Raw genomic sequence first — 25,109 nt, 5'->3', positions numbered from 1 at the left:
CTTTCCTTGAAGATACATACATTCTGCATATATGTATAAGATATATGTATATATCTTCAAGGTACATAAATGTGGAGTTAAGTATAGCAAACCTATACCTACCTGTTAGAAATGGGATTTCTGGTTGGCTAAGGCTTGCGCCAAAGCCAGGCAGAAACCACCACTCTAGTCAGGGCGAGGGAGTTACACGCCAAAGATAACCCCTGCTCACCCCCTTGGTAGCTTGGCACGAGCAGTCAGGCTTATCCCGGAGGCAATGTGTAAAGCATTTGCGCACGCACGCAGCAACAACATCCCGGGCACACCACAAAAGGAACTCCGCACAAGGTTATATATAAAAATAGCCTTTGTATTATCATAACACATTAGAATAGTAAACACATAATATACATGGTGCCACCTGGCACTGGGTCATATCTACAAGGGATTATTTACACCTGACAGGGCCAACTGGACCACTGTCAGTACCATCACAAAGTGAACTTAGTAAAAACAGATCATAAACGTACAACCAGTAACCACTGGTAATCACTGTACTTAGCAGCAGCCTGTAACATAAACTACATTATGCCCAGTATCACATCAGGCGCGAACTACATTCTGCGCCAACCTCGCCAGCATAAACACATTATGCAATCCTCTCACGAGTCTAAACACATTAGACCCTAACCTCCTAAGCGCAACTCACATTAGGGGCATAAATCACACAGAGAGACATAATCTCACTAGCATAAACCATGATATGCAAAACAACCTCATAATCATAAAACACATTTAGAGGTATAACACAGGGTGCGTAAAACATACTACACACATTACAGTTCCTAGCACCACCATCACCTTAGAGCCTGGTGCCCTATAAACCTAACAATCCCCCTGGCAAACTGGCCATCCCAAAGGGGCTCAAATGCCCTGTGTCCAGAATGTCAGGGCGCGCTGCCAATGCAGCGAAAGTCCAGGGCACGCCACCGCGCCAACCTAAACGTAGCAGCTGCCCACTACTTGCTGGGCAGCTGGGAAAGTTTGGGGCAAAGGAGTGTATCTCACTCCTTACTCAAAACATGGCCCTCAAAGAACTGTGCGCCTAAACGGTGCAGCTGCCCACTACTTGCTGGGCAGCTGTAGGAGGTAGAATGCGGCATGGGCTCTCACAGGCCCTTAGGAAAAAATTCGCCACACGTTGGAGCCAACATGGGCTCTAAATTAAATATGTTCCCATGGAGCACTCCGGCTCCTGAAATAACTAGGCGCCAACGAGGGAAAAGGACTTGCCCCCAACAATAAAGCATGGGCCCCTCTGGGCCCTCTAGAAAATAATTATACCCATTGTTGGAGCCCGCAGGCTCAGAAACAAAACATGCTCCATGTTGGAGCACCCAGGCTCGAAAACTAAACATTACAACAAACAAATGATGGACGGAATGCTGACAATGCAGACATTCTCCCCCAGTCAAGAGATCTGCGTTAAATCCATCGTTCTTTTGCCCACTACACCACCCCAGTTTAGACATGGCCATATGCAAATCAGTCTTGACCCTGTGCCTCGTGGGAACAGTCCAGCCCGAACTGCCAAGCCATGTCTTCCCTGGACCGGAATCAAGCATCCTAGGACCGGTTTCTGGCTATCAGCCGTCATCAGCCAGGATAGCTTGACTCCAGTGGCGTAGTGAGCACGGGTCCCACGTCTGGGAATACCCATCCCACTTAGGGCGAAAAGCGTTACAACAAACAAATGATGGACGGAATGCTGACAATGCAGACATTCTCCCCCAGTCAAGAGATCTGGGTTAAATCCATCGTTCTTTTGCCCACTACACCACCCCAGTTTAGACATGGCCATATGCAAATCAGTCTTGACCCTGTGCCTCATGGGAACAGTCCAGCCCGAACTGCCAAGCCATGTCTTCACTGGACCGGAATCGAGCATCCTAGGACCGGTTTATGGCTATCAGCCGTCATCAGCCAGGATAGCTTGACTCCAGTGGCGTAGTGAGCACGGGTCCCACGTCTGGGAATACCCATCCCACTTAGGGCGAAAAGCGTTACAACAAACAAATGATGGATGGAATGCTGACAATGCAGACATTCTCCCCCAGTCAAGAGATCTGGGTTAAATCCATCGTTCTTTTGCCCACTACACCACCCCAGTTTAGACATGGCCATATGCAAATCAGTCTTGACCCTGTGCGTCATGGGAACAGTCCAGCCCGAACTGCCAAGCCATGTCTTCCCTGGACCGGAATCAAGCATCCTAGGACTGGTTTCTGGCTATCAGCCGTCATCAGCCAGGATGGCTTGACTCCAGTGGCGTAGTGAGCACGGGTCCCACGTCTGGGAATACCCATCCCACTTAGGGCGAAAAGCGTTACAACAAACAAATGATGGACGGAATGCTGCCAATGCAGACATTCTCCCCCAGTCAAGAGATCTGGGTTAAATCCATCGTTCTTTTGCCCACTACACCACCCCAGTTTAGACATGGCCATATGCAAATCAGTGGTGACCCTGTGCCTCATGGGAACAGTCCAGCCCGAACTGCCAAGCCATGTCTTCCCTGCACCGGAATCAAGCATCCTAGGACTGGTTTCTGGCTATCAGCCGTCATCAGCCAGGATAGCTTGACTCCAGTGGCGTAGTGAGCACGGGTCCCACGTCTGGGAATACCCATCCCACTTAGGGCGAAAAGCGTTACAACAAACAAATGATGGACGGAATGCTGACAATGCAGACATTCTCCCCCAGTCAAGAGATCTGGGTTAAATCCATCGTTCTTTTGCCCACTACACCACCCCAGTTTAGACATGGCCATATGCAAATCAGTCTTGACCCTGTGCCTCATGGGAACAGTCCAGCCCGAACTGCCAAGCCATGTCTTCCCTGGACCGGAATCAAGCATCCTAGGACCGGTTTCTGGCTTTCAGCCGTCATCAGCCAGGATAGCTTGACTCCAGTGGCGTAGTGAGCACGGGTCCCACGTCTGGGAATACCCATCCCACTTAGGGCGAAAAGCGTTACAACAAACAAACGATGGACGGAATGCTGACAATGCAGACATTCTCCCCCAGTCAAGAGATCTGGGTTAAATCCATCGTTCTTTTGCCCACTACACCACCCCAGTTTAGACATGGCCATATGCAAATCAGTCTTGACCCTGTGCCTCATGGGAACAGTCCAGCCCGAACTGCCAAGCCATGTCTTCCCTGGACCGGAATCAAGCATCCTAGGACCGGTTTCTGGCTATCAGCCGTCATCAGCCAGGATAGCTTGACTCCAGTGGCGTAGTGAGCACGGGTCCCACGTCTGGGAATACCCATCCCACTTAGGGCGAAAAGCGTTACAACAAACAAATGATGGACGGAAGGCTGACAATGCAGACATTCTCCCCCAGTCAAGAGATCTGGGTTAAATCCATCGTTCTTTTGCCCACTACACCACCCCAGTTTAGACATGGCCATATGCAAATCAGTCTTGACCCTGTGCCTCATGGGAACAGTCCAGCCCGAACTGCCAAGCCATGTCTTCCCTGGACCGGAATCAAGCATCCTAGGACTGGTTTCTGGCTATCAGCCGTCATCAGCCAGGATAGCTTGACTCCAGTGGCGTAGTGAGCACGGGTCCCACGTCTGGGAATACCCATCCCACTTAGGGCGAAAACCGTTACAACAAACAAATGATGGACGGAATGCTGACAATGCAGACATTCTCCCCCAGTCAAGAGATCTGGGTTAAATCCATCGTTCTTTTGCCCACTACACCACCCCAGTTTAGACATGGCCATATGCAAATCAGTCTTGACCCTGTGCCTCATGGGAACAGTCCAGCCCGAACTGCCAAGCCATGTCTTCCCTGGACCGGAATCAAGCATCCTAGGACCGGTTTCTGGCTATCAGCCGTCATCAGCCAGGATAGCTGACTCCAGTGGCATAGTGAGCACGGGTCCCACGTCTGGGAATACCCATCCCACTTAGGGCGAAAAGCGTTACAACAAACAAATGATGGACGGAATGCTGACAATGCAGACATTCTCCCCCAGTCAAGAGATCTGGGTTAAATCCATCGTTCTTTTGCCCACTACACCACCCCAGTTTAGATGGCCATATGCAAATCAGTCTTGACCCTGTGCCTCATGGGAACAGTCCAGCCCGAACTGCCAAGCCATGTCTTCCCTGGACCGGAATCAAGCATCCTAGGACCGGTTTCTGGCTATCAGCCGTCATCAGCCAGGATAGCTTGACTCCAGTGGCGTAGTGAGCACGGGTCCCACGTCTGGGAATACCCATCCCACTTAGGGCGAAAAGCGTTACAACAAACAAATGATGGGCGGAATGCTGACAATGCAGACATTCTCCCCCAGTCAAGAGATCTGGGTTAAATCCATCGTTCTTTTGCCCACTACACCACCCCAGTTTAGACATGGCCATATGCAAATCAGTCTTGACCCTGTGCCTCATGGGAACAGTCCAGCCCGAACTGCCAAGCCATGTCTTCCCTGGACCGGAATCAAGCATCCTAGGACCGGTTTCTGGCTATCAGCCGTCATCAGCCAGGATAGCTTGACTCCAGTGGCGTAGTGAGCACGGGTCCCACGTCTGGGAATACCCATCCCACTTAGGGCGAAAAGCGTTACAACAAACAAATCATGGACGGAATGCTGACAATGCAGACATTCTTCCCCAGTCAAGAGATCTGGGTTAAATCCACTGGAGTCAAGCTATCCTGGCTGATGACGGCTGATAGCCAGAAACCGGTCCTAAGATGCTCGATTCCGGTCCAGGGAAGACATGGCTTGGCAGTTCGGGCTGGACTGTTCCCATGAGGCACAGGGTCAAGACTGATTTGCATATGGGCATGTCTAAACTGGGGTGGCGTAGTGGGCAAAAGAACGATGGATTTAACCCAGATCTCTTGACTGGGGGAGAATGTCTGCATTGTCAGCATTCCGTCCATCATTTGTTTGTTGTAACGCTTTTCGCCCTAAGTGGGATGGGTATTCCCAGACGTGGGACCCGTGCTCACTACGCCACTGGAGTCAAGCTATCCTGGCTGATGACGGCTGATAGCCAGAAACCGGTCCTAAGATGCTCGATTCCGGTCCAGGGAAGACATGGCTTGGCAGTTCGGGCTGGACTGTTCCCATGAGGCACAGGGTCAAGACTGATTTGCATATGGCCATGTCTAAACTGGGGTGGCGTAGTGGGCAAAAGAACGATGGATTTAACCCAGATCTCTTGACTGGGGGAGAATGTCTGCATTGTCAGCATTCTGTCCATCATTTGTTTGTTGTAACGCTTTTCGCCCTAAGTGGGATGGGTATTCCCAGACGTGGGACACGTGCTCACTACGCCACTGGAGTCTAGCTATTCTGGCTGATGATGGCTGATAGCCAGAAACCGGTCCTAGGATGCTCGATTCCGGTCCAGGGAAGACATGGCTTGGCAGTTCGGGCTGGACTGTTCCCATGAGGCACAGGGTCAAGACTGATTTGCATATGGCCATGTCTAAACTGGGGTGGCGTAGTGGGCAAAAGAACGATGGATTTAACCCAGATCTCTTGACTGGTGGAGAATGTCTGCATTGTCAGCATTCCGTCCATCATTTGTTTGTTGTAACGCTTTTCGCCCTAAGTGGGATGGGTATTCCCAGACGTGGGACCCGTGCTCACTACGCCACTGGAGTCAAGCTATCCTGGCTGATGACGGCTGATAGCCAGAAACCGGTCCTAGGATGCTCGATTCCGGTCCAGGGAAGACATGGCTTGGCAGTTCGGGCTGGACTGTTCCCATGAGGCACAGGGTCAAGACTGATTTGCATATGGCCATTTCTAAACTGGGGTGGCGTAGTGGGCAAAAGAACGATGGATTTAACCCAGATCTCTTGACTGGGGGAGAATGTCTGCATTGTCAGCATTCCGTCCATCATTTGTTTGCTGTAACGCTTTACGCCCTAAGTGGGATGGGTATTCCCAGACGTGGGACCCGTGCTCACTACGCCACTGGAGTCAAGCTATCCTGGCTGATGACGGCTGATAGCCAGAAACCGGTCCTAGGATGCTCGATTCCGGTCCAGGGAAGACATGGCTTGGCAGTTCGGGCTGGACTGTTCCCATGAGGCACAGGGTCAAGACTGATTTGCATATGGCCATGTCTAAACTGGGGTGGCGTAGTGGCCAAAAGAACGATGGATTTAACCCAGATCTTTTGACTGGGGGAGAACGTCTGCATTGTCAGCATTCCGTCCATCATTTGTTTGTTGTAACGAAAACTAAACATGGCACACGTTGGAGTGGCCCGCTGACAGACGGGGCCGCTCAGACTCTGTGCCTCCAATGGCACCAACACAAAGAGTCGTAACCACCATGGAGCCCCACTCACCGGCTCTGCTTCTGGATGCGGCGGGTCTCTCTTCACACGCGGGCGGCTCTTCTCTCAGCATACGCGGGGCTTCCCTCAGCTCACGGGAGCCCCGATATGCATTTCTTGTCTTCTGGGCCGCCTTCTCTGAAGCGGCGGGCACAGCGGGGCTCTCACCATTCGCGGGAGCCCTGCTTCACCTGCGCCGCATCCTGGCTGCCTTCTTGTCACCCGGGCCCCCTCCCGGGACCCGGGTCTCTTCCGTACTTAGGCCGCCACCGCGGGGCTCTCCCTCCAGCATGGGAGCCCCGGGTCATCACATCGCACCGGCCTCTTCTGCTTCCGTCCGCAGGCCCTGCCCACAACCAGGCAGGCCGGGATTCGCGGCGGCAGCGATCTCCTCAATGAGGGGTAGGCTCCCTCTAAATTCAAAATACCAGGTGAGGTAGGCACCCGCAATGATGATCAATAAGCGGGGTGGGCTCCCGCCACTCAGAATGAGTAATAAGCGGCCATGTGGGGTGGGCACCCGCGAAATAACGATAAATGCGGGGTGGGCACCCGCGAGACCAGCATCACGGGGGAATCCCTCTGGTGGGGATTCCCTCCAACGAGGCAACCAGCATCGCGCTGCGCAACCCACACTCCTCCTCAGCTGGGCAACGAAAGGATAGCGCTTCCAGGCACTAGATGATGCCAAAGTCCTGGGGGCATAAAAAAAGGGAGCAACTGGTCACAAAAGTCCTTAATGCATCCAGGGGGCAATGTAGCACCCAGGGGCCAGCACACAGGGCCCTCCAGCAGGGAGGCAGCCCCCATGGCGGTCCTTCCTGGGCCCCACCAGCAGCAAGCCCCCCTCCGTCAGGAACACTGAACCAAGAGTGAACATTTTCATGGGGTCACAGCCCCTATATTTATACAACATTTTCCCTTTGTGACACAGCACAGGGCTGGGGGAAAAACCAGACGCAACTGGTTTGGGGGAGCTTTGGAGCACTTTGTTGTGCTCAGCTCCTCTCTCCTTTGTCAGGTGGGGGCTAGGTACTCAGACGCACCACAGGGGGTGGAGCCGGCATTGTGGAGGGAAGGTACAGCTTTATTCAGGTCCCAGGTGCAACTCCTCCCTCCCATCTACATGCAGATCTCTCAATTCACCACCGGGCGGACATACCCTGGCTCCTGAAATTCCCCAGCCCTCTCAGCTCCTGTCAATCACAAGCCAGACATGCACTCCACATCAGGCAGGCAGACACACAGCACAAAGAAATGCCAACTTCTAGAAGTGGCACTTCTCCACTAGTCACCATAAATCTGCGCACACCATTGCGCAGCATTTATTCTCACGAGTTCGTACATACCAAACTCGACCCTGCACTCCTCTCACACCAGGAACTACCAGGGACACACATATCCCCCATGCATTCCAATAGGAGGGCAGGCCCATCTCATCACACATACACAGAGAGCGCACGCACTTTACACTGGACCCCAGTGCTAAAGTGCTCAGAGGCCTAAAATCACCAACACCAGGTTACAGAAAAAGGCTAGGAGAACGCAAAAAGTTTCGGGGAGAACCTGCGAAAAGGGCCAAGTCCAACACTACCTATATATACTTACCTTAAAAAAATATTGGTTGTCAATATTCTTACTATGTTACTTTATAGCTAGCTGTGCTCTGAGGAATTTGGTTGAGATTTGGGGTCATCGAGGATATACTGGCTTCAGGCACGAGACTGGATCTAGGGGTATTCATTTATCCATATAATATGACACAAAAGACTCATAACTTCAGTTCCAGGAACTGGCTATAAGTAACGCTTGTAGGTTCAGGTACACTTTCTTACACTTACTTATTACCAGTCCATCATTGCCCACTTTTTTTTATATTACAGGAGGCTGAGTTCCCTCACTTTGTACCTGTTAGGTTTCCATCCAACACCCTGAAATGACCCAATATCAGGATGGTAGTGTTAAACGTGCAATGCTAATGCTTCTCCTGTAGCCTATAGTAAAAGGACATTTATTTGGGGAAACGATGAACTTCTGGAAACTCAAATACATTATCGCATATTTTGAGCCTGTTACTTTACCTCAACATGTTTTTTGTCATGCAAAATCAAGGGCTTGGAAGTGCCCGAGGAGCACAACGTTCTCACTGGCACAACTCATCGAAAATGTCTGAATTAAATTCCAATCCGGTGTCCTGGAGGGAAAGGGCACTTAATAACATCTTATTTGGCAGGTATTTTTCATCCTTCTGCCAGCCCCTCTTGGGTAAGACCTTTTGTCCCTGAACTAAATTAAATCATCTACTGATTTTACTAAATAACTCTATAAGCAGTAAGATGTGTTTTTTTTTAATTCATTGGGTTCACAAAAATCAAGACGTACTGTGCATAACATGAATACTATTAAGTTGGATAAAGTCTGAAATGCAGCCTACCTTTTTGCTATGTTTTCTGAGTCTGGAATATGGTCAAGCCACGTGCAGAAAAGTAATTTTGTCATTCTGGATGTCTATAATGCCAAATCCATCTCTGGCACTTTATGTCAGTTGGAAGTTTAGGATTTCATAAATTCTTATGTTTAATGGCGTTGGAACAAATGTTCCTGCATTCCTACAGTCATCAACCTCATTACTATGTATGTATGTATGTATGTATTGATGTCTTTATGTATGTATGTAAGTGTATTGGTATAGTCACAATGAAGAACAGCACTGCACAGGGTAATACTAGATGCACGCCCAATCCAGAGAGGGCCACTAAAACGTTTATTATTGTCCTGGCTAGGGTGTTATTTGATATCTACTTCATTAGTTAAGGAGACACATTAGATGCTAGTAACACCAGTTTATCAGCTTCCTCCAACCACATGTCCATATGTACAAACAGGCCCGATCCAGGCTGGAGACTCATACATTTTATTTTTAAAGCTGTAAATGGCTCTAATTCTGCTGTATCCCACCTGAAATTGTCCCCACTTTAATACAAGTCAATAGGGAAAATAAATAGTCTTAATTCTGTTTTTTTAAATCTCCCTCCTTCTGGTGTCCAAATGTTGTCATGTGCATGTGTTACTGGAACTCTCCAGGTCTGCCTTCTGTTTCCTTGCTGTTGAACTGGCTGTGAATCCAGCCTCCTCGGACTCTAAATCCTAGCTTTCTGGGGGCGATTATGGTCCAGTCCATCAATCATCAAGCAGGATTTATAAAGCGCGGCTAATCACCCGATAGGGTATCCAGTGAAGAGGCGGGGATTTGTAGTTTTACTCTCCTCGATTCTCTATCAAGAAATGCCTCTGCTTTGTCTCCTGCATAATAAAACCTCTTTTGAGAAATTATAACTCAATGGGACCCCCTTCCCTTTTGAAAATAGCTTCCTACCCCAACTCAGAAGTGGGTAATTTCTTTTATGCTTTTGCAACTGGATTTCCGTCCCAAAACATTGACACATGTTATCCAGATTTGGCACGTGCAGCGGATGCCTATAACATGCCCCTTCCAAATACTGAATCGGTATGGGGTCAGAAACTTTTACTGACTCTGATTAGTAGATTTCAACAAAAGCATTTTTTGCTGTCTCAAAATCAACAGAGTAGTTTCCGCACCTGTGAAAATGCTTTGTACATCTAGCCCTATAGCGCGATTGGTCTCCAGCTATCCAGGGGCGTAACACAGGCCCCCGCATCCCCCGCGGTGCAGGGGGCCTCCCAGCTGCAGGGGGCCCCTTCAGCACAGCGCTCGGGTCTGAGCGCTCCGGATAAAATCCGGAGTAGGGGCCCCTCTGTGTACATTGCAGGGGGGGCCCTTAAATTTTCGTTACGCCACTGCAGCTATGAGGTCACCACAGAAAGGAACGCCCCCTGGACTGGGCTTGCCTTGCTAGGTTTCAGGCTCTGTAGAGGTGCTACACTTTTGTAGGGTTACACCTTTGCGAGGCACGTCGCAAGGTACTTACATATGGAAATGCAGATACTTGAACCTTTCTGGCATTTTTTAGTCTTCTCATCCCTCTTTGGTAAAGCAAGTGATCAGCAGATTTGTAGGATGCTGAAACGAATCACTATGCATCCTCACATCTGCTCTCTGGCTCACTGTCCGATTGCCAATATATGGGGAGCAAAAGATATTTTTGTTGCATGAACTGAAGCTGGGCTCCGCAGACAAGTTTCTCTGGTGGCCCTGCATTCCAAGGCATCAGCAAAGTGTTCCCTTCTCTTTAGAAGGGGGGTTAGTCTCTGTTGGAGCTGACTTACTCGATCATACTCTACTATTAATAAAAAGTGACTTACCTACAATGCTACATAAATGATTCAATTTAGTGTTTTCTTTTTTTGTCTACAGTTTATTTCCACATAGCATTGCCTAGCAATTTATAATAGTGTTCATTCAATTTACTTTAATTAAAAAAATACTGGAATCATGATGAATTACGAGATGTTTTATGTTTTTACCAAGCAGATACAAAGGTTGCTCAGCGACTGACAGGATAAGAAGAAGATCCCGGTGTGAAAGGGATGATAAGAAACTCGCTCCCCTACAGCCCCCCAATGTGGCTGATGGCTAGATGGTTGAGAGAGGCCAAGCTTATGTCACGTTAGGCAAGAAAATCCTTCTAATGCAGGGATTCAAACTGATCGTGCATTATGGATAAAGTTGTTTTAAACTGTGTACCATATTGGTCAGATAATTGCAAAAACTGAACGTGTTAAATTCAGGGCTACACCATATCAAACATAACACAGATTTATATATTGAAACTTATTTCCCCCCTGTCTGTGCCAATGATTAGATAGGTTCTCACGCCTCCACGGTTGCTTTTTCCTGCTTTATGCAGAATTTTGCTATTTCTAAGTACTGTAAATAACCTGTGTTAACGTTGCTCAATCTAATGTTAGTGTATTTGTGCAAGGATTCAAACTTGAGATCTTCAGGGGCCGGATGTGCTAAGAACCCGTTTTGGGCTTCCCTAATTGCGAATCCTTGCTATTCGCAATTAGCAAATCGCAAAACAGCATGTACAAAATTGTACAAAACTTTCTGTGATTCCCAGTGGGTCGAAAATGACCTACCTTGTGAATATTACTGAGGTTGGTCGCAATTTGCGAACTAGAAGGAATCACAAAAATCATAGGGATGGTGGCCTGCTGAGGTCAGCAGACCGCCATGTCTGTGATTGCTTTTAAATAAAGCAATCTGTTTTTTTGTAAAGGAAAACGGGATGTGTTACAAAAAGAAAAATGAAAAGTTTTCTTTAAAATTTTTAAGAGCAGGCAGCGGTCCGTGAGACCACTGACTGCTCTTAAAAAAGTTTTCACATACATTTATAAAGGGGAAGGGGTCCCTCAGGGACCCTTTCCTGTTTGCGAATGGGTTACCACTAACTTGAAGTTGGTGGTAACTGAATGTTTTGCAACCACATTCCCTGTTGCAAAACATTCCTATATAACAGTGCGACTCGCTATCAGGGAGGGACGCCCTTAACCCGCCCCTTCCTAATAGCGACTCACAAACCTCATTTTGCAAAACAGTAATAGGTAATAGGGTTGATACATGCAAGGATTGTGGGAGAGCGGTTGTTTCTGCATAAGCGCAGCACTGCCATTGTGGTACCCTAGAAGAAACAGGCAACTTATTGCATCTGGGTAGCCTGGCTAGGGTATGTGCAGCAAATAAACAGCTTCAGAGTATCTCCTTGAAAAAAGCTTCTTGTGAGATACCTTCACCTTGTTTGCAGTTACAAAATTCTGAACTTGTAGGTGTCATTCTGAAAACCCCAGGATAGGCATTAACCCCACTTACTGGTTCCTGGACGGGCGTCTGACACATCCACCAGGGGGCCGGTCGCCTGAGACACTGACTGGTAGTGGACCGTGTGCGTGACTGTCAGTGACTTCTGCTTTGAGGCCTCCCCAAAGTCGGCGTCCGTTAGTAGCACCGTGGACCGGTCATCTGCACACAGAGAGGAAGCGGTACAGAGGTATAAGCGTATTGGAACAGGTTTGGCAATGAACACATTCACGTTGTTTTATTTAGAACAGGACAGTATAGCTTTCCATCGTAATGTTTTTTCTGACACTACCAACATAAAAGTGCTAGGTCCCTGGACCCTTCTACAAATTAAATCCTGCACTGTAAAGAAGCGTTTGTCACATTTTTGAGACTTTTGAATTCAATGCACCTAGAGAAGTAAACAATTTCAGAACGTTGCTTTTGAGGTTATGTTTTTTAATGTGAGTTCACAAAGTATGATGCTCCCACACTATTGAAAAAGCACTATCAAATGTTTAGGATTGACTCCAAGAAGAGTTTTAATTCCCAACTATTGAATGAGTGAACTGGTGTATTATCCATCCGGTGCACATTCCCTGTTTCCACCACGGCACACCTTTCAAAAGGTGTGCCCAGCGCAAATAGGGACGGTGCACCCTATTACAAAGAAATTGCCACCTTTTGTGGCGCACTGTCAGTGACAGCTTTTTTGCCTTTGTGCCCTCGTCCATAATAGGCACAGGCACAGAGGCACAGAGATTCCCTCATTTGCATGGGGCCACTGCCTCATGCACATGAGGAATGCCCTTTTGAGATAGTGCTGGTGAAGATCTGTCAGTATTACAGAAGGGGCCGCACAAGGGTCCGTGCACCATTCTGTAATTCCAAAGTGCCTTGTGGGTGAACAAGCGGGCTCCATGCCCGTTGCGCCACATGGGCACCTGTGCAATAAGGCCCCTGGTGTTCCACAGGGCTTGTCTTTCACGCTTCACTGTATCCATCCACTCTGTCACGGGAATGCCCAATCGTGCACAAAGAGTGCGACATAGGCAGGCAGTCCTCAGGAAATAACACACATCTGTGAGAAGTACTCATGGACAATAGTGGTGCCTCACCCATTTTACCAGTTCTTTAAAATTTTGCTTAGTGCATGTATACTCCACAGATGTACCCTGTGTTCATTTCTTCTTTAGTAGTTAATATTCAGATCTTGTCAACTTAGTTCACGAACATTTTAAACGGAGGGGGGGGTTCCGAAAAACCATTTCCCATGTGTTTGACCCACTCATTGCCCCATGCACGTGTGTTTGTGTCTTACTCTACATTGGAGAAGTCCAACATAGAACCAAGAGGGTCGGATCCATGTGCATTTCCAGACTAACCACTGATTATGTAAATAATTCCCATGTAGATTCAGTGTATGTAAATCTACCTTATGTAGATATCTGGGACGTCTGACATCAATCTGGCTCCCATGGGCCTGCATTTGATACTCCTGCTCTACATGGAAGCCAGAATTACCACCCTTTGCCAATGTCTGCATTATTTTTCATCCTACACTACGGCAAGCAGCCTCAGCCTTGTGAGCTTTCTCTAGCATATGCAGGCATGCACAACAGCACCTGAGCACCTCACAGTCTGTGAGAACCGGTCATTATATATACATAAACATTCAGTTTAGACCAGAACTCACAGATCCTGCCCATATATTTTTTTTTTCTCGGGGCTAGTCTGCCCCCCTCCATTCATTTGCATTATGCCCCTTTCTAAGATCAAGAGTGACAGAACATTGTAATTTCAATGTAAATTTGTAGAGTGATGAATGTATAGAAGATGTTAGTGTAGAAGCCAATGGCGCAGCATCTGAGTCATAAAAAGTACCCCATACCGATTGTTTCCATGGTGTCTCGCTCCTCAATCAAAAGCTGGGCCCGAGGGATGTCTATGTGCATCCGGAGGGTCTGCTGCTTGTTCAGGGTGTCCGACGTCCTGGTGTTCTTGCTGTCGACAAGTCAAGGAGAGAGCAGATGCATTGAGATGCCACACAATCCAATATTTGTTGTGCAGGACAGGTTCTCTAGAGCAATTCTCAACTATCATGAAATTACTGAATACGTACTCCACAGAAAGACTGATCAATGTACACTCAGACCTATTGGCATGTGTGAAAGCTAAAATAAGCATTAATCAAGAAGCACAACTGTGGGTTAAACACACTAATCCAATCAATGGCCAACTATTCAAACATGTATGTAGTGTCAACACATGTACTGCTGCTCTCTTTGGGATTGATTCACAAGGTCCAGCTCTAAAATGTTCAATATCTACAGCCAAAACATTAGTTCTACTTTTACAATGGATTTCTGACTTTTTGGGTGATTCAGAAAGAATCTACTAAAGACATAGATTTCTAGGAATTTTTCCCACGCTGATCAGGAGGCCAGCCAGCTTGCCCTTAGAGTCATTCTGGTAGCACTGGGTTCAAGCAGTGGAACAAGGCTCAAGAAGCATGGCAGACCTCTGTGGGTTCAACGCAGGCTCCAGGCAGCAGAGCAGTTCTTCCAGGTGCAGCAAAGCAGTCTTCTGAAATACACAACAGCAGGCCACAGCAGCAGGTAGTCCTCTGAGAGTCGTTCTGCAGATCCAGAAAACGACCTGAAGAGTGGGATTGAGTGTCCTATTATTATACCTGGTGCCTTCTTTGAAGTAGAAGTTTCTAGAGAATTCCCTTTCAAGTCTTGGAGGGTCCTGCCACCCCTGCCCTGTCTCCAGTCTGTCTGCAGGATAAAGTGGTCTTAAGTACTTTGTGTGAAGGCACAGCACAGTCTATTCAGTTGCAGGCGGGGCTGTGCCCAGCTCCGCCCCATCCTGTCAATTATGGCTGATTCCGCTACACCTAATCCCTATATTGTGTGGCTGTGTGGGAAGAATATACAGAGTCCAACTGCCAACTACACCGAGTCATGTGACCCAGGAATAGGTTGCAGACATCAAATATACCAACTCTCTAAAAGTGGCATTTCCAAAATTGTAATTTATAATTTGACTTTAACATTAAAGAGAATTTTAAGTTACAATTTCTCAGGCACCACACATGACATCTTTACCTGTTCACAATCAAAGGTTAGCAAACATTTTTGATAGTTTCTAGGTCGCAGAAGAAGCACAAGGTACTTTCTAGAATACAATTTATGATAGCCACAGAAGAAAATAAAATGAATCATTGATTGTTTGGACACATTGTTACTGGGACATGTTCTAGATTCCAAACTATGCTGGTGCCCACGAAGGAAACAAAGCGTATTTAATCATACCAGCCCTAAAATGAAATGAAAGGGAGCGCTCCCACTGGTGTTCCACAGATAACTAGTACCGACAACCCCAGAAATGAGATGTATGTAACTCCTAACACTTGGGTTCTCACCTTCCTCGTCTAGCCTTTAAGCTTGTAGCTGTTCTATCAATAGGGCCTGGGCTTGTTTCCTACTTGGGCGATCACATGCGCCAGCCTCAGAGAAAATGTTCGTTAGACCAATACCTTCTAGTGTTTTTTTCACGTACGCCACCCAAGGGATGGAGAGACCTTTATCGCAGGCCACAGTCAGAAATGATTCTCCTCGTAGGGAGGCTTCTTCCGTACTCATATTGGACTGCCACAGGAGTGGGGGACAAATACGTATTTGGAGGGTTAAATACATCAAACCAAGCTCCTGGTTGCAAACAAAGTGGGAGGTCGGTATGGGCACTGCAAGTATTCTCCTACAAAAACATTTTCCTTCCCTTTGGAGTAGCTGTGGGTCACTGGTTCTCCAAATCCCAGCCCCGTAGGTTGCCACAGGTGCACACTGGGTGGAATATATTTGTACAGGAGTGCAAGCACCCTCCCACCCAGCGGAGATGGTAAATTAAGGAGTGAACCAACAAGTTTTGACAGTTTTGCCCTGCTCTGCGCAGTTCGGGGGGGAGGGGCATGAGCTCCTGCCTCGAGTGGTCGCTCCCCTGCCTGCTTGCTGCTGAAAGGCGGTATTGTGCTACAAAGCTGAGTGATTCATTGATTGTAATAGCGCCATAGCGTTTCAGCGTTTCAGAGTTGCGGTACTTTATATTTGCATAGCGAAAAGATTTTAGAGCGTGTGAGCATTTAATTATTTATTTAAACAGCGCCAGGAATCATTATCATTTCCCACCGCCTGGTCACTGCTTCACCGGATGCTTGCTTGGTCGCTCCATTACTTTCCTGCATTGTGTAATTGACATCGTGTGCTATCGGCGCCCTGCTCTGCCCTCCCCTCCATTTTGGCTCTGTTACTGTTGTTGTTGTTCCCTTGAGCCCGCCACGCCTCCCAGCTGAGCCGCCCTCGCCCCTCCCCCTCCACTATCCATATATGACAGTTGTTCCCGCGCGCAGCGTTCACGCGCAGTGCCCGCGCCCAACCCGCGCCGAAGGTGCGCCAAAGGTAAGCCCGTCTACGCCCGTCCGCGCCTGGACCGCGCCCAGCGCCAGACCCCCTGCCCCTCGCGCTGCCCAGCCCCCCCGCATTACCTACGATGCCGCCTCCCTCCTAGCCCTTAACCCCGGTCGCGCCCCCAACTGCGTCCAAGCCGCCCCTGGACAAACTCACGGTCCTTTCTCCTGCTTCTCCTGCAAATTCAGCGGCACCAACAACATCTCCACTACGACCACACCACAGATACCCGACCCCAACCACCTACAATGCATCTTGCTCAACACCCGATCGGTCCACAGGCACGCCATCGACCTATGGAATCTACTAGACACCACTTCTCCGGACATCGCCTTCCTTACGGAAACATGGATGAACGCTTCCTCCGCACCAGACATCACCATTGCCATCCCTGAAGACTATAAGATCACTCGCAAAGACCGTACCAGCCACACAGGAGGAGGAATCGCCATCGTCCATAAGAAATCCATCCGCATCTCAACCAGCTCCGACGCCAACCTCGCCAACTCCGAACACCTTCACTTCCAGATCCACACCGACCCCAAGACCACACTCAGAGGCACACTCCTCTACAGGCCACCAGGACCCCGCGCAAAATTCAGTGAAGACATCACGGACTTCATCACCCCACACGCGCTCCCCTCCAAAGAATACATCCTTCTGGGAGACCTAAACTTTCACCTCGAAAAGATCAACGACCACAACACCGCCACCCTCGTGGACAACCTCGCCAACCTCGGACTTAAACAACTGGTCACTTCCCCCACCCACATCGCAGGTCACACACTCGACCCCATCTTCACCTCCAGCAATCATGTCTCCTTCAGCCACACTACGGATCTCATCTGGACTGACCACAGCTGCGTCCACTTCACCTACAACAAGCCCAAACCCACCAACCACCTCCAACCAACTCTGCAAAGAAACTGGAACAAAATCACCACGGACCAAATCTCCGCATTACTCCTTCAAAACACCCCAGCCCTCTCTTCTAACGTTAACGAAGCCGCCGCCAACCTCACCCTATGGCTATCCAACACCGCTGATACCTTAGCTCCACTGAAAAAACGTCAAAACAAACCCGGCAACAAGAAGGCCTCATGGTTCAACGATGAGCTTAAGAAATCCAAGAAACTCTGCCGCTCCCTCGAAAAGGCCTGGAAAAAAGACCCTACCACCAGCACCAAGCACGCCTTCAAAAACGCCACCCGTACTCACCACCAACTAATCCGAAAAGCCAAGAAAACAGCATTCAAGGATCGACTTGACAACAACGCCCACAACAGCAAGGAACTTTTCAACATCGTCAAGGAATTCTCCAATCCCTCGGCCAACTCCAACGACATCACCCCCTCTCAAACCCTCTGCGACTCCCTAGCCTCATTTTTCCACAACAAGATTGCAGACATCCACAACAGCTTTGACAACCAACCCGGAAACCAACCCACCCCACCATCTGATGTACACCTTCCCCCCGTGAACACCCTTAACGCCTGGAACCCAATCTCCACTGAGGACACCATCCGCCTGATGAATTCCATCCACTCAGGATCCCCCACAGACCCATGCCCTCACCACGTCTTCAACAAAGCAGACTCCGTCATAGCACCGCACCTCCGAGACGTCATCAACTGCTCCTTCAACTCCGCTACCTTCCCAGAAGACTGGAAACACGCTGAACTCACTGCCCTCCTGAAAAAACCCACAGCAGACCCCACCGAACTCAAAAATTACCGCCCCATCTCGCTTCTTCCATTTCCGGCCAAAGTCATCGAGAAAGCTGTCAACAACCAGCTCGCCGCCTTCCTCGAAGCCAACAAATCCCTCGACCCCTCACAATCTGGCTTCCGAGCAAAACACAGCACTGAGACCGCCCTCATCGCAGCAACAGACGACATTCGAACTCTACTGGACAATGGAGACACAGTCGCCCTCATCCTCCTTGACCTCTCTGCAGCATTCGACACAGTCTGCCACAGCACCCTTTTACAGCGCCTCAGAAACATCGGGATCCAAGGAAAAGCACTTGATTGGATCACCTCGTTCCTCACCGGAAGAACCCAGAGAGTCCGCCTTCCACCATTCAAGTCCGAGGCCTATGAAGTCATCTGCGGCGTACCACAAGGATCCTCACTCAGTCCCACCCTCTTCAACGTATACATGAGCCCCCTCGCGGCCATCGCACGCCATCACAACCTCAACATCATCTCTTACGCGGATGACACCCAACTTATCCTTTCTCTCACCAATGACCCCAGCACCGCCAAAACTAACCTACACGAAGGAATGAAAGAAGTTGCCGAATGGATGAAACACAGCCGTCTGAAACTGAACTCAGACAAAACTGAAGTACTCATTCTAGGTACGTCCCCCTCTTCATGGGACGACTCCTGGTGGCCGGAAGCCCTCGGAAAAGCACCCATCCCGACGGACCACGCACGGAACCTAGGCGTCATCCTGGATTCCTCACTCTCAATGAACAGACAAGTCAGCGCCGTATCCTCTTCCTGCTTCAACATTCTTCGCATGCTCAGAAAAACATTTCGCTGGATCCCCACCGAAACAAGGAAAACTGTCACCCACGCTCTGGTCACGAGCCGACTGGACTACGGAAACACCCTCTACGCAGGTACTACCGCAAAACTCCAGAAGAAACTCCAACGAATCCAAAACGCCTCAGCCAGAATCATATTAGACATCCCACGCAACGAACACATCTCTGGTCACCTCAAAGACCTCCACTGGCTACCCGTCAATAAGAGGATCACTTTCAGACTGCTTACCCACGCACACAAATCACTCTACGACATCGGACCAGAATGCCTCAACTCACGTCTGTCCTTTTACACCCCCTCCCGCCAACTACGCTCTTCCAGCCAAGCCCTCGCCACTATCCCTCGCATCAACAAGACCACCATGGGAGGCAGATCCTTTTCTTACCTGGCTGCTAAAACATGGAACTCTCTCCCCGCATACCTTCGCCTCACCCAGAACCACCTAGCATTCAGAAAGCAACTTAAAACCTGGATATTTGAAAGGTAATCCTCCTCCCCTTCCTAAGCGCCTTGAAACCCTATGGGTATGTAGTGCGCTATATAAGTTTTGTGACTTGACTTGACTTGACTAAAAGTGACCCCAGGTAACAAAGATGTGCTAGTGCTCTGTAGAATGTTTAAACCTACTGTAATAGGAAAAGACAGTGTGCACTTCGGGCTGTATGACATTGTGAAAGATTTAGCAAAATGAGTTGTTAAATCAAGTTTTACCACAAAACCCACGAATGAAAGAACCAAGAAACATAGGGCTTTGGGAGTGGAGGCGATTAACACGGCGTCATCCGCATAAACGCGTGCGGAGAGGGCGACGTTGTTTACCTTTAGTACATCAGGGGTGCAATTGATGAGCTATGAGTTGAGATTGTTTGTATATAAAATAAATAGCAAAGGGGCAAGAATGCACCCCTGTGCCAAATTCTTGAGACACTTCCCCATTTGCCACAAATTTAACACATGATTTTGCTCTTTGGTGCAAAGATATTAAGGTGTGAACAAGTGATAAATCCATCCCCATTTCTGCAAGGATTCATCACAGAGTAAGCCTGTTTACAGAGTCGAAAGCCTATCCGCAGCTCATTGTCACTCCAGTAGTAGTCACTGCACATTCACACACTGTCCATGGGTAACAAACAATATGCCAAATAGGTTTACAAAACCCCAAAAATAAACACTGCTAAATGACATTGTAGCTAGGATCAACATAACAAGTAAAAAACATTGAGATTAACCAGTTGTGGTTATAGCTACCACCTGAATATAATGCACTCACAATCACATTTCCATGTTGAGAACCTTTGAGTTTGGGTTGTGTTCGAGTAGGGGTGGCACCAGTAACTATAACTAGCAAAAATCTGTATTTTTTAGAGTTTAAGTTCATTTTAGCCAAAGAGGTAACTTAATTTTATGTGTAAAATGGTGCACAGTACATCAACAGTAAGTAGCAAGTTCATAATTGTTTAACACGTGTAGTATCTGGAAGCCCTGAGAAAGGTCATGTCTTATCACAGTTTATTAAGGGCATTGGGATATTTGCAATGACCAGGAAAACCTAAGGCGAGTTTTACAGAGACTAACTGTACTGAAGGCCATGAATAAGTAAAAAATGATCAAGAGACTTCTCTCTGAAATCCATGTGTATCTCTAGTAAGAGAATGAGATCTCCTCGATAATGCTTCAGTAGCAATTTACAGAGGACAGCGAGTAATACAATCACCACAAAAGCTTTTGAAATGTAAGGAATTCATCATATTGGACTGGAGCTCTCCAAAATTCAGGGGTCTGTAGTGGGCTTTTTGAAGGAGGTGGAAATGTGTCCAATCCTTTTTTATGTTGCTGAATGGAAGAAGGAGGGAGGGTGTGTGACCTGAAATCCCTGGCGTAGTTACCCCTGACTTTTTGCCTCTACCTCCTGTATTTTTGACACTGTGCTGGATTTCATTTTTGCTGGTTTAGATGCTTTGGGCACTTTGCCACTGTTGATCAGTGCCAACGTACAAGTGCTCCCTGTGTAAATTGTTATTGTGATTGGATATCCATGATTGGCATATTTGTTTTACTTGTAGGTACCTAGTAAAGTGCACTAAGTGAGCCAGGGCTGGTAATTCAAATGCTACTAGTGGGCTTGCAGCACTGATTGTGCCACCCACATAAGTAGCCCTGAAAAAAGGTCCCAGGCCCGCCACTGCAGTGCCTGTGAGCAGTTTGTTAACTGCCATGTTGACCTGGCCAGTGTACCCACTGGCCAGGCCTTACCTTCTATTTCCTTACACCTAGGTCACCCCTATGGTAGGCCCAAGGTACCCCCCTGGGCAGGGTGCGGTGTATGTGAAAGGTAGGACATGTACTAGTGTGTGTAACATGTCCTGATAGCGAAATACTGCCAATTTCGTTTTTCAATATTGAAAGGCTATCTTGCCCATAGGACAGAATGGGGAATGCTGTGTAACATGTTTACCTGCATATCTTCCCATAGGAGTGAGATAGAAAATTGGAGTCTGCTATCCCTGAACTCAGAATTTAATAACACATATTTTAGGAAGGATGGTTTTTAAATTCTGTGTTTGAAAATAGCACTTTTAGAACGTGGCTGTTTTCTTGTTCAACCTTTCTGTGTGCCTCTGCCTATTTGTGGATTGACAGTTTGGTTAGAGAGTGGCAGGGGCAGGGGTGGCACCAGGAATCTGGGTGAGTCAGCACTAGTTTGAATAGGCCAATCTGCATTTGGAGTCGTGGGAGGAGTAGCACCTGGGCCTGAATAGGGCTGTGCCTGTCTTCCACAATGCTGACTCGACCCCCTGCTGTGTGCCTGATGGCCCTGACCCACACTAACAAAGGAAGAAGTTGTGCACTGGCAGAGTGCACCCAGAACTGGTTTGGACTGGGTCCAGACCCCTCACTCATGGAGAACAAAGACTTTTGGGGTATAAATATGAGAGCTGAAACCCCTGAACTTTAGACTACTTCCTGAGCAAGAGGAATCCCTGCCAATGAAGATCAGCTGAAGAGACTGAGGAGAAGTACTGCCCAAGTGTGTCTAGAGCTGGCCTGCAGTTTGCTGTTTCTCCTGTGGCGAGGACCAAGGGACTTTGCTGTGTGCTGTGTCCCCCCTTGCTTGAAGAAAGACTTTGCTGAGTGCTGTGTACAACTGAAGAGAAGTCTCCAAGGGCCTGAGAAGAGCTGGACTCCTGTTTCTGAAGTCCCAGGCACAAAAGGACTTCCCCCCAGCTTCCCTGAACTTCCTTGCTGGGAGTCCAGTCTACCAGGAGGGCCTGTAACTGTGTGTGAAGCCTTTTTGCTGTTGGGAGCTGGAAGCGCGATGCAACGAGAGAGAAGCATGACTGTTGCATCATCGAGAAAGCGTGTCGCCGCTGCCGCTGTTCGCCGTTGCATCACCGGAGAAGCATGCCACTGCCACAGAGGGTACCTACCTATGCCAATTAGAGGTAACAGAGGTAATATCCAGGAGCCCAATCTTAGCTACTGTGGGGAGCAGATACCATTGCTTGGAACTATGTTGTCAGAGCCTTATCTACACCGAGACACTTACTGGAGGGACGAAGGAAAGTGGGCGAGAATGCACTAGCATAGATGGTTATAACTGAGATGAAGTATTGGTGCAAAGTGATTGAATATTCTCATAGAAGTACTTCATCAAGTCATTCTAGAGTGCAAGTGCGGAAATCATTTAAAAATTGAGCCCTCTAAAAATGGAGAATGGTTCCCTGCAATTAATAGTAGGTGTTAGCAGTCATGCTCTGAAAGTATGTGACATTGGTTCTGTAAATAACCAGTACATAGATTATTTTATGAATGTAAAAAACTGTGCACTCACTGGTGGCACTTTCTCACCTTTCACCAACCAAGAGCACCTTGAGACCTTCACGGATGAGTAGTCGTGCTTTACAAGAATCCTGACTGATTGATTGATAGAGACCATAGTGGTCATCAATGAACCATTTCTTGGCCTCCGATTCAGTGGGGTTAAGCCTAGGGTATTCCACACCTGGGTTGATGCCTAAGTTACACACTTTTCAAGAGCATCTAATATTCTAGAAACAGAGCATCATGGAGAAAGTTGACATGATGGGGCGCTTGGTGAAAGGCTTAAGGCTCTGCATCGATGAGGTCTCTAAAACAAGAAAAATAATTGACTGGGCATTTGGTGAAGAAAATACCTGACTTATATAAAGCAGTATTTTAATGAGAACATCAATCCATGAATAGACCTTGCTTCACGATGGGTGAACAAGCTGGGTACTTTAGGATGATGTAAAACCCCACTGATGTTCACAAAGCAGACTACTGGTATTATTTTTCGATAGCTAGTCCCGGCTATTAATAAGGGATCAGTGTTAGGACAGGAGCTCTTTACTCCTTTGTGATCTTTGGAGCATCTTTTCAAGCGAGGGATTATAGGCAACTTCTCAGCCTCTTAGAGCATTCATCTTCTTTTAGTTCGATGTTGCAGAGAATTACCCTCTAGGGACTCAGGCACTGAGAAATTGCTTTGGCCAGGGTTGCTTCATGTAAAAATTGTGTGCTGTTCCATGAAGTGCAATTTCATACCCATGAATGATTTACATAGCCATGTTTCATTTGTGGCTGGAGAGGGTCTCGACCCATTCCATATTCTAATTAAGGTCAAGATATTAAACATAATGATATTTTATTGATTTAGGCCATAAATACAAAATCCTAATTCATCGCCAGTCAGATATAGATGTGGCCGGTTCATGGTCATGGGGTGAAAAAGGTGTCAATTTCTTATCTTACAAAATGCCATCAATGTTCCCTATCACTCCTTACATGACATTGTGCTTTATATTCATACCATGGGCACAGTGCTAAGAGAGAGTTGTCGCAAAACACATGATGAAAAAATGCAACAAGTATACATTCTATGAAATGCATATTATAAAATACATTTATACTAATGCAAATCAATAGCATTTGCAATTTGCAGACTACCCTGCATGTGTATAATTTGAGCTAATAATATAAAACAATTCCATCCATTGCATCCCAATGTAAGCGGTACCCGGGCACATGGCTATTACATTCCTAAATCTGACATTCTTGCAAATTCACTTTTGTAATTCACACTTAACTTTACACAAGACTGTCATAATTTAAACTATCAGTAAAGTTTCTCACAGAGTTTTGAGTTATTTGTATTTAACAAAGGGACAGCAGAAAACTTGTTAATTCCCCAAAGATTTTGCATAAGCACAAACTTTGGCAAATTGTTTTCCACCTTGAAAATGAACACAGATTTACTTTTAACTGAAGCAGGGTAAATCTATTTTTCAGGAGGATGAGAAACAAAACGGAAATTCTTACAATCGGTAGAGGGAAACAGGAGAATAGTTTTTCCACAGTAAAAATATAATAAATAAAACCACCAATGGCAAAGCCAGTAGACCTGGATTCAATGTGGCAACACATGCCAACACAGCCATTCACAAATCCGTGTGCTGCAGTCACAAATGCGCTTTTTCACAAATAAAGCCTGCAAACATGATTTACTTCTGTATGGAATGCATATAGGAGGTTAAGATAAGATTGTGAGAAAAAAACATGATAATGGAGTGTATTTTCAAATTATAAAGTAGCCCCTCATGAATTTCAATAGAAGCATTTACTGGAAGGTGCAATGATACACAAAGAAGACAATAGCACTCCTCTGGGTGGAGCCAAAGCCAACTGTACATATATTTTAGGCCATAAAAAGGTTTCAAGGGACTAATATAGTTATGTGGCAGATGTATGCATGTGAATATGCACAGTTCGTGCATTCACATACAAACTGAGAATCTGTGATTCCCACAAATGTCTGCAAAAAGTTTTGAATTTCCATGAAATGTACATCAAACATATGAGAAGGTTGTATTGCTTGGGCACAATTTATCAGAAACATAGGCAGATCCCATAGTCTCATTTCAGCTTATTCATGGATGATTTTACT

The 25,109-nt window shown here is 47.4% G+C and overlaps 1 protein-coding gene across 2 annotated transcripts in view; it reads right to left on the bottom strand.

The window, feature by feature from the left end:
* DSCAM (DS cell adhesion molecule) overlaps positions 1-25,109 on the bottom strand; it is a 1,046,690-nt gene that overhangs the window by 80,741 nt on the left and 940,840 nt on the right. For both annotated transcript variants that reach the window (XM_085621230.1, XM_085621231.1), the window contains exons 29-30: positions 14,012-14,124; positions 12,154-12,303 (exon numbers count right to left, since the gene is read on the bottom strand). In XM_085621230.1, coding sequence (XP_085477356.1) covers positions 12,154-12,303; positions 14,012-14,124 — 263 coding nt within the window. The remainder of the gene's footprint in view (positions 1-12,153; positions 12,304-14,011; positions 14,125-25,109) is intronic.

This window comes from Triturus cristatus, chromosome 8 (genome assembly GCF_964204655.1).
Source record: "Triturus cristatus chromosome 8, aTriCri1.1, whole genome shotgun sequence".
NCBI classification, from domain to species: Eukaryota; Metazoa; Chordata; class Amphibia; order Caudata; family Salamandridae; genus Triturus; species Triturus cristatus.
This window is presented reverse-complemented; position numbering and strand designations above follow the sequence as displayed.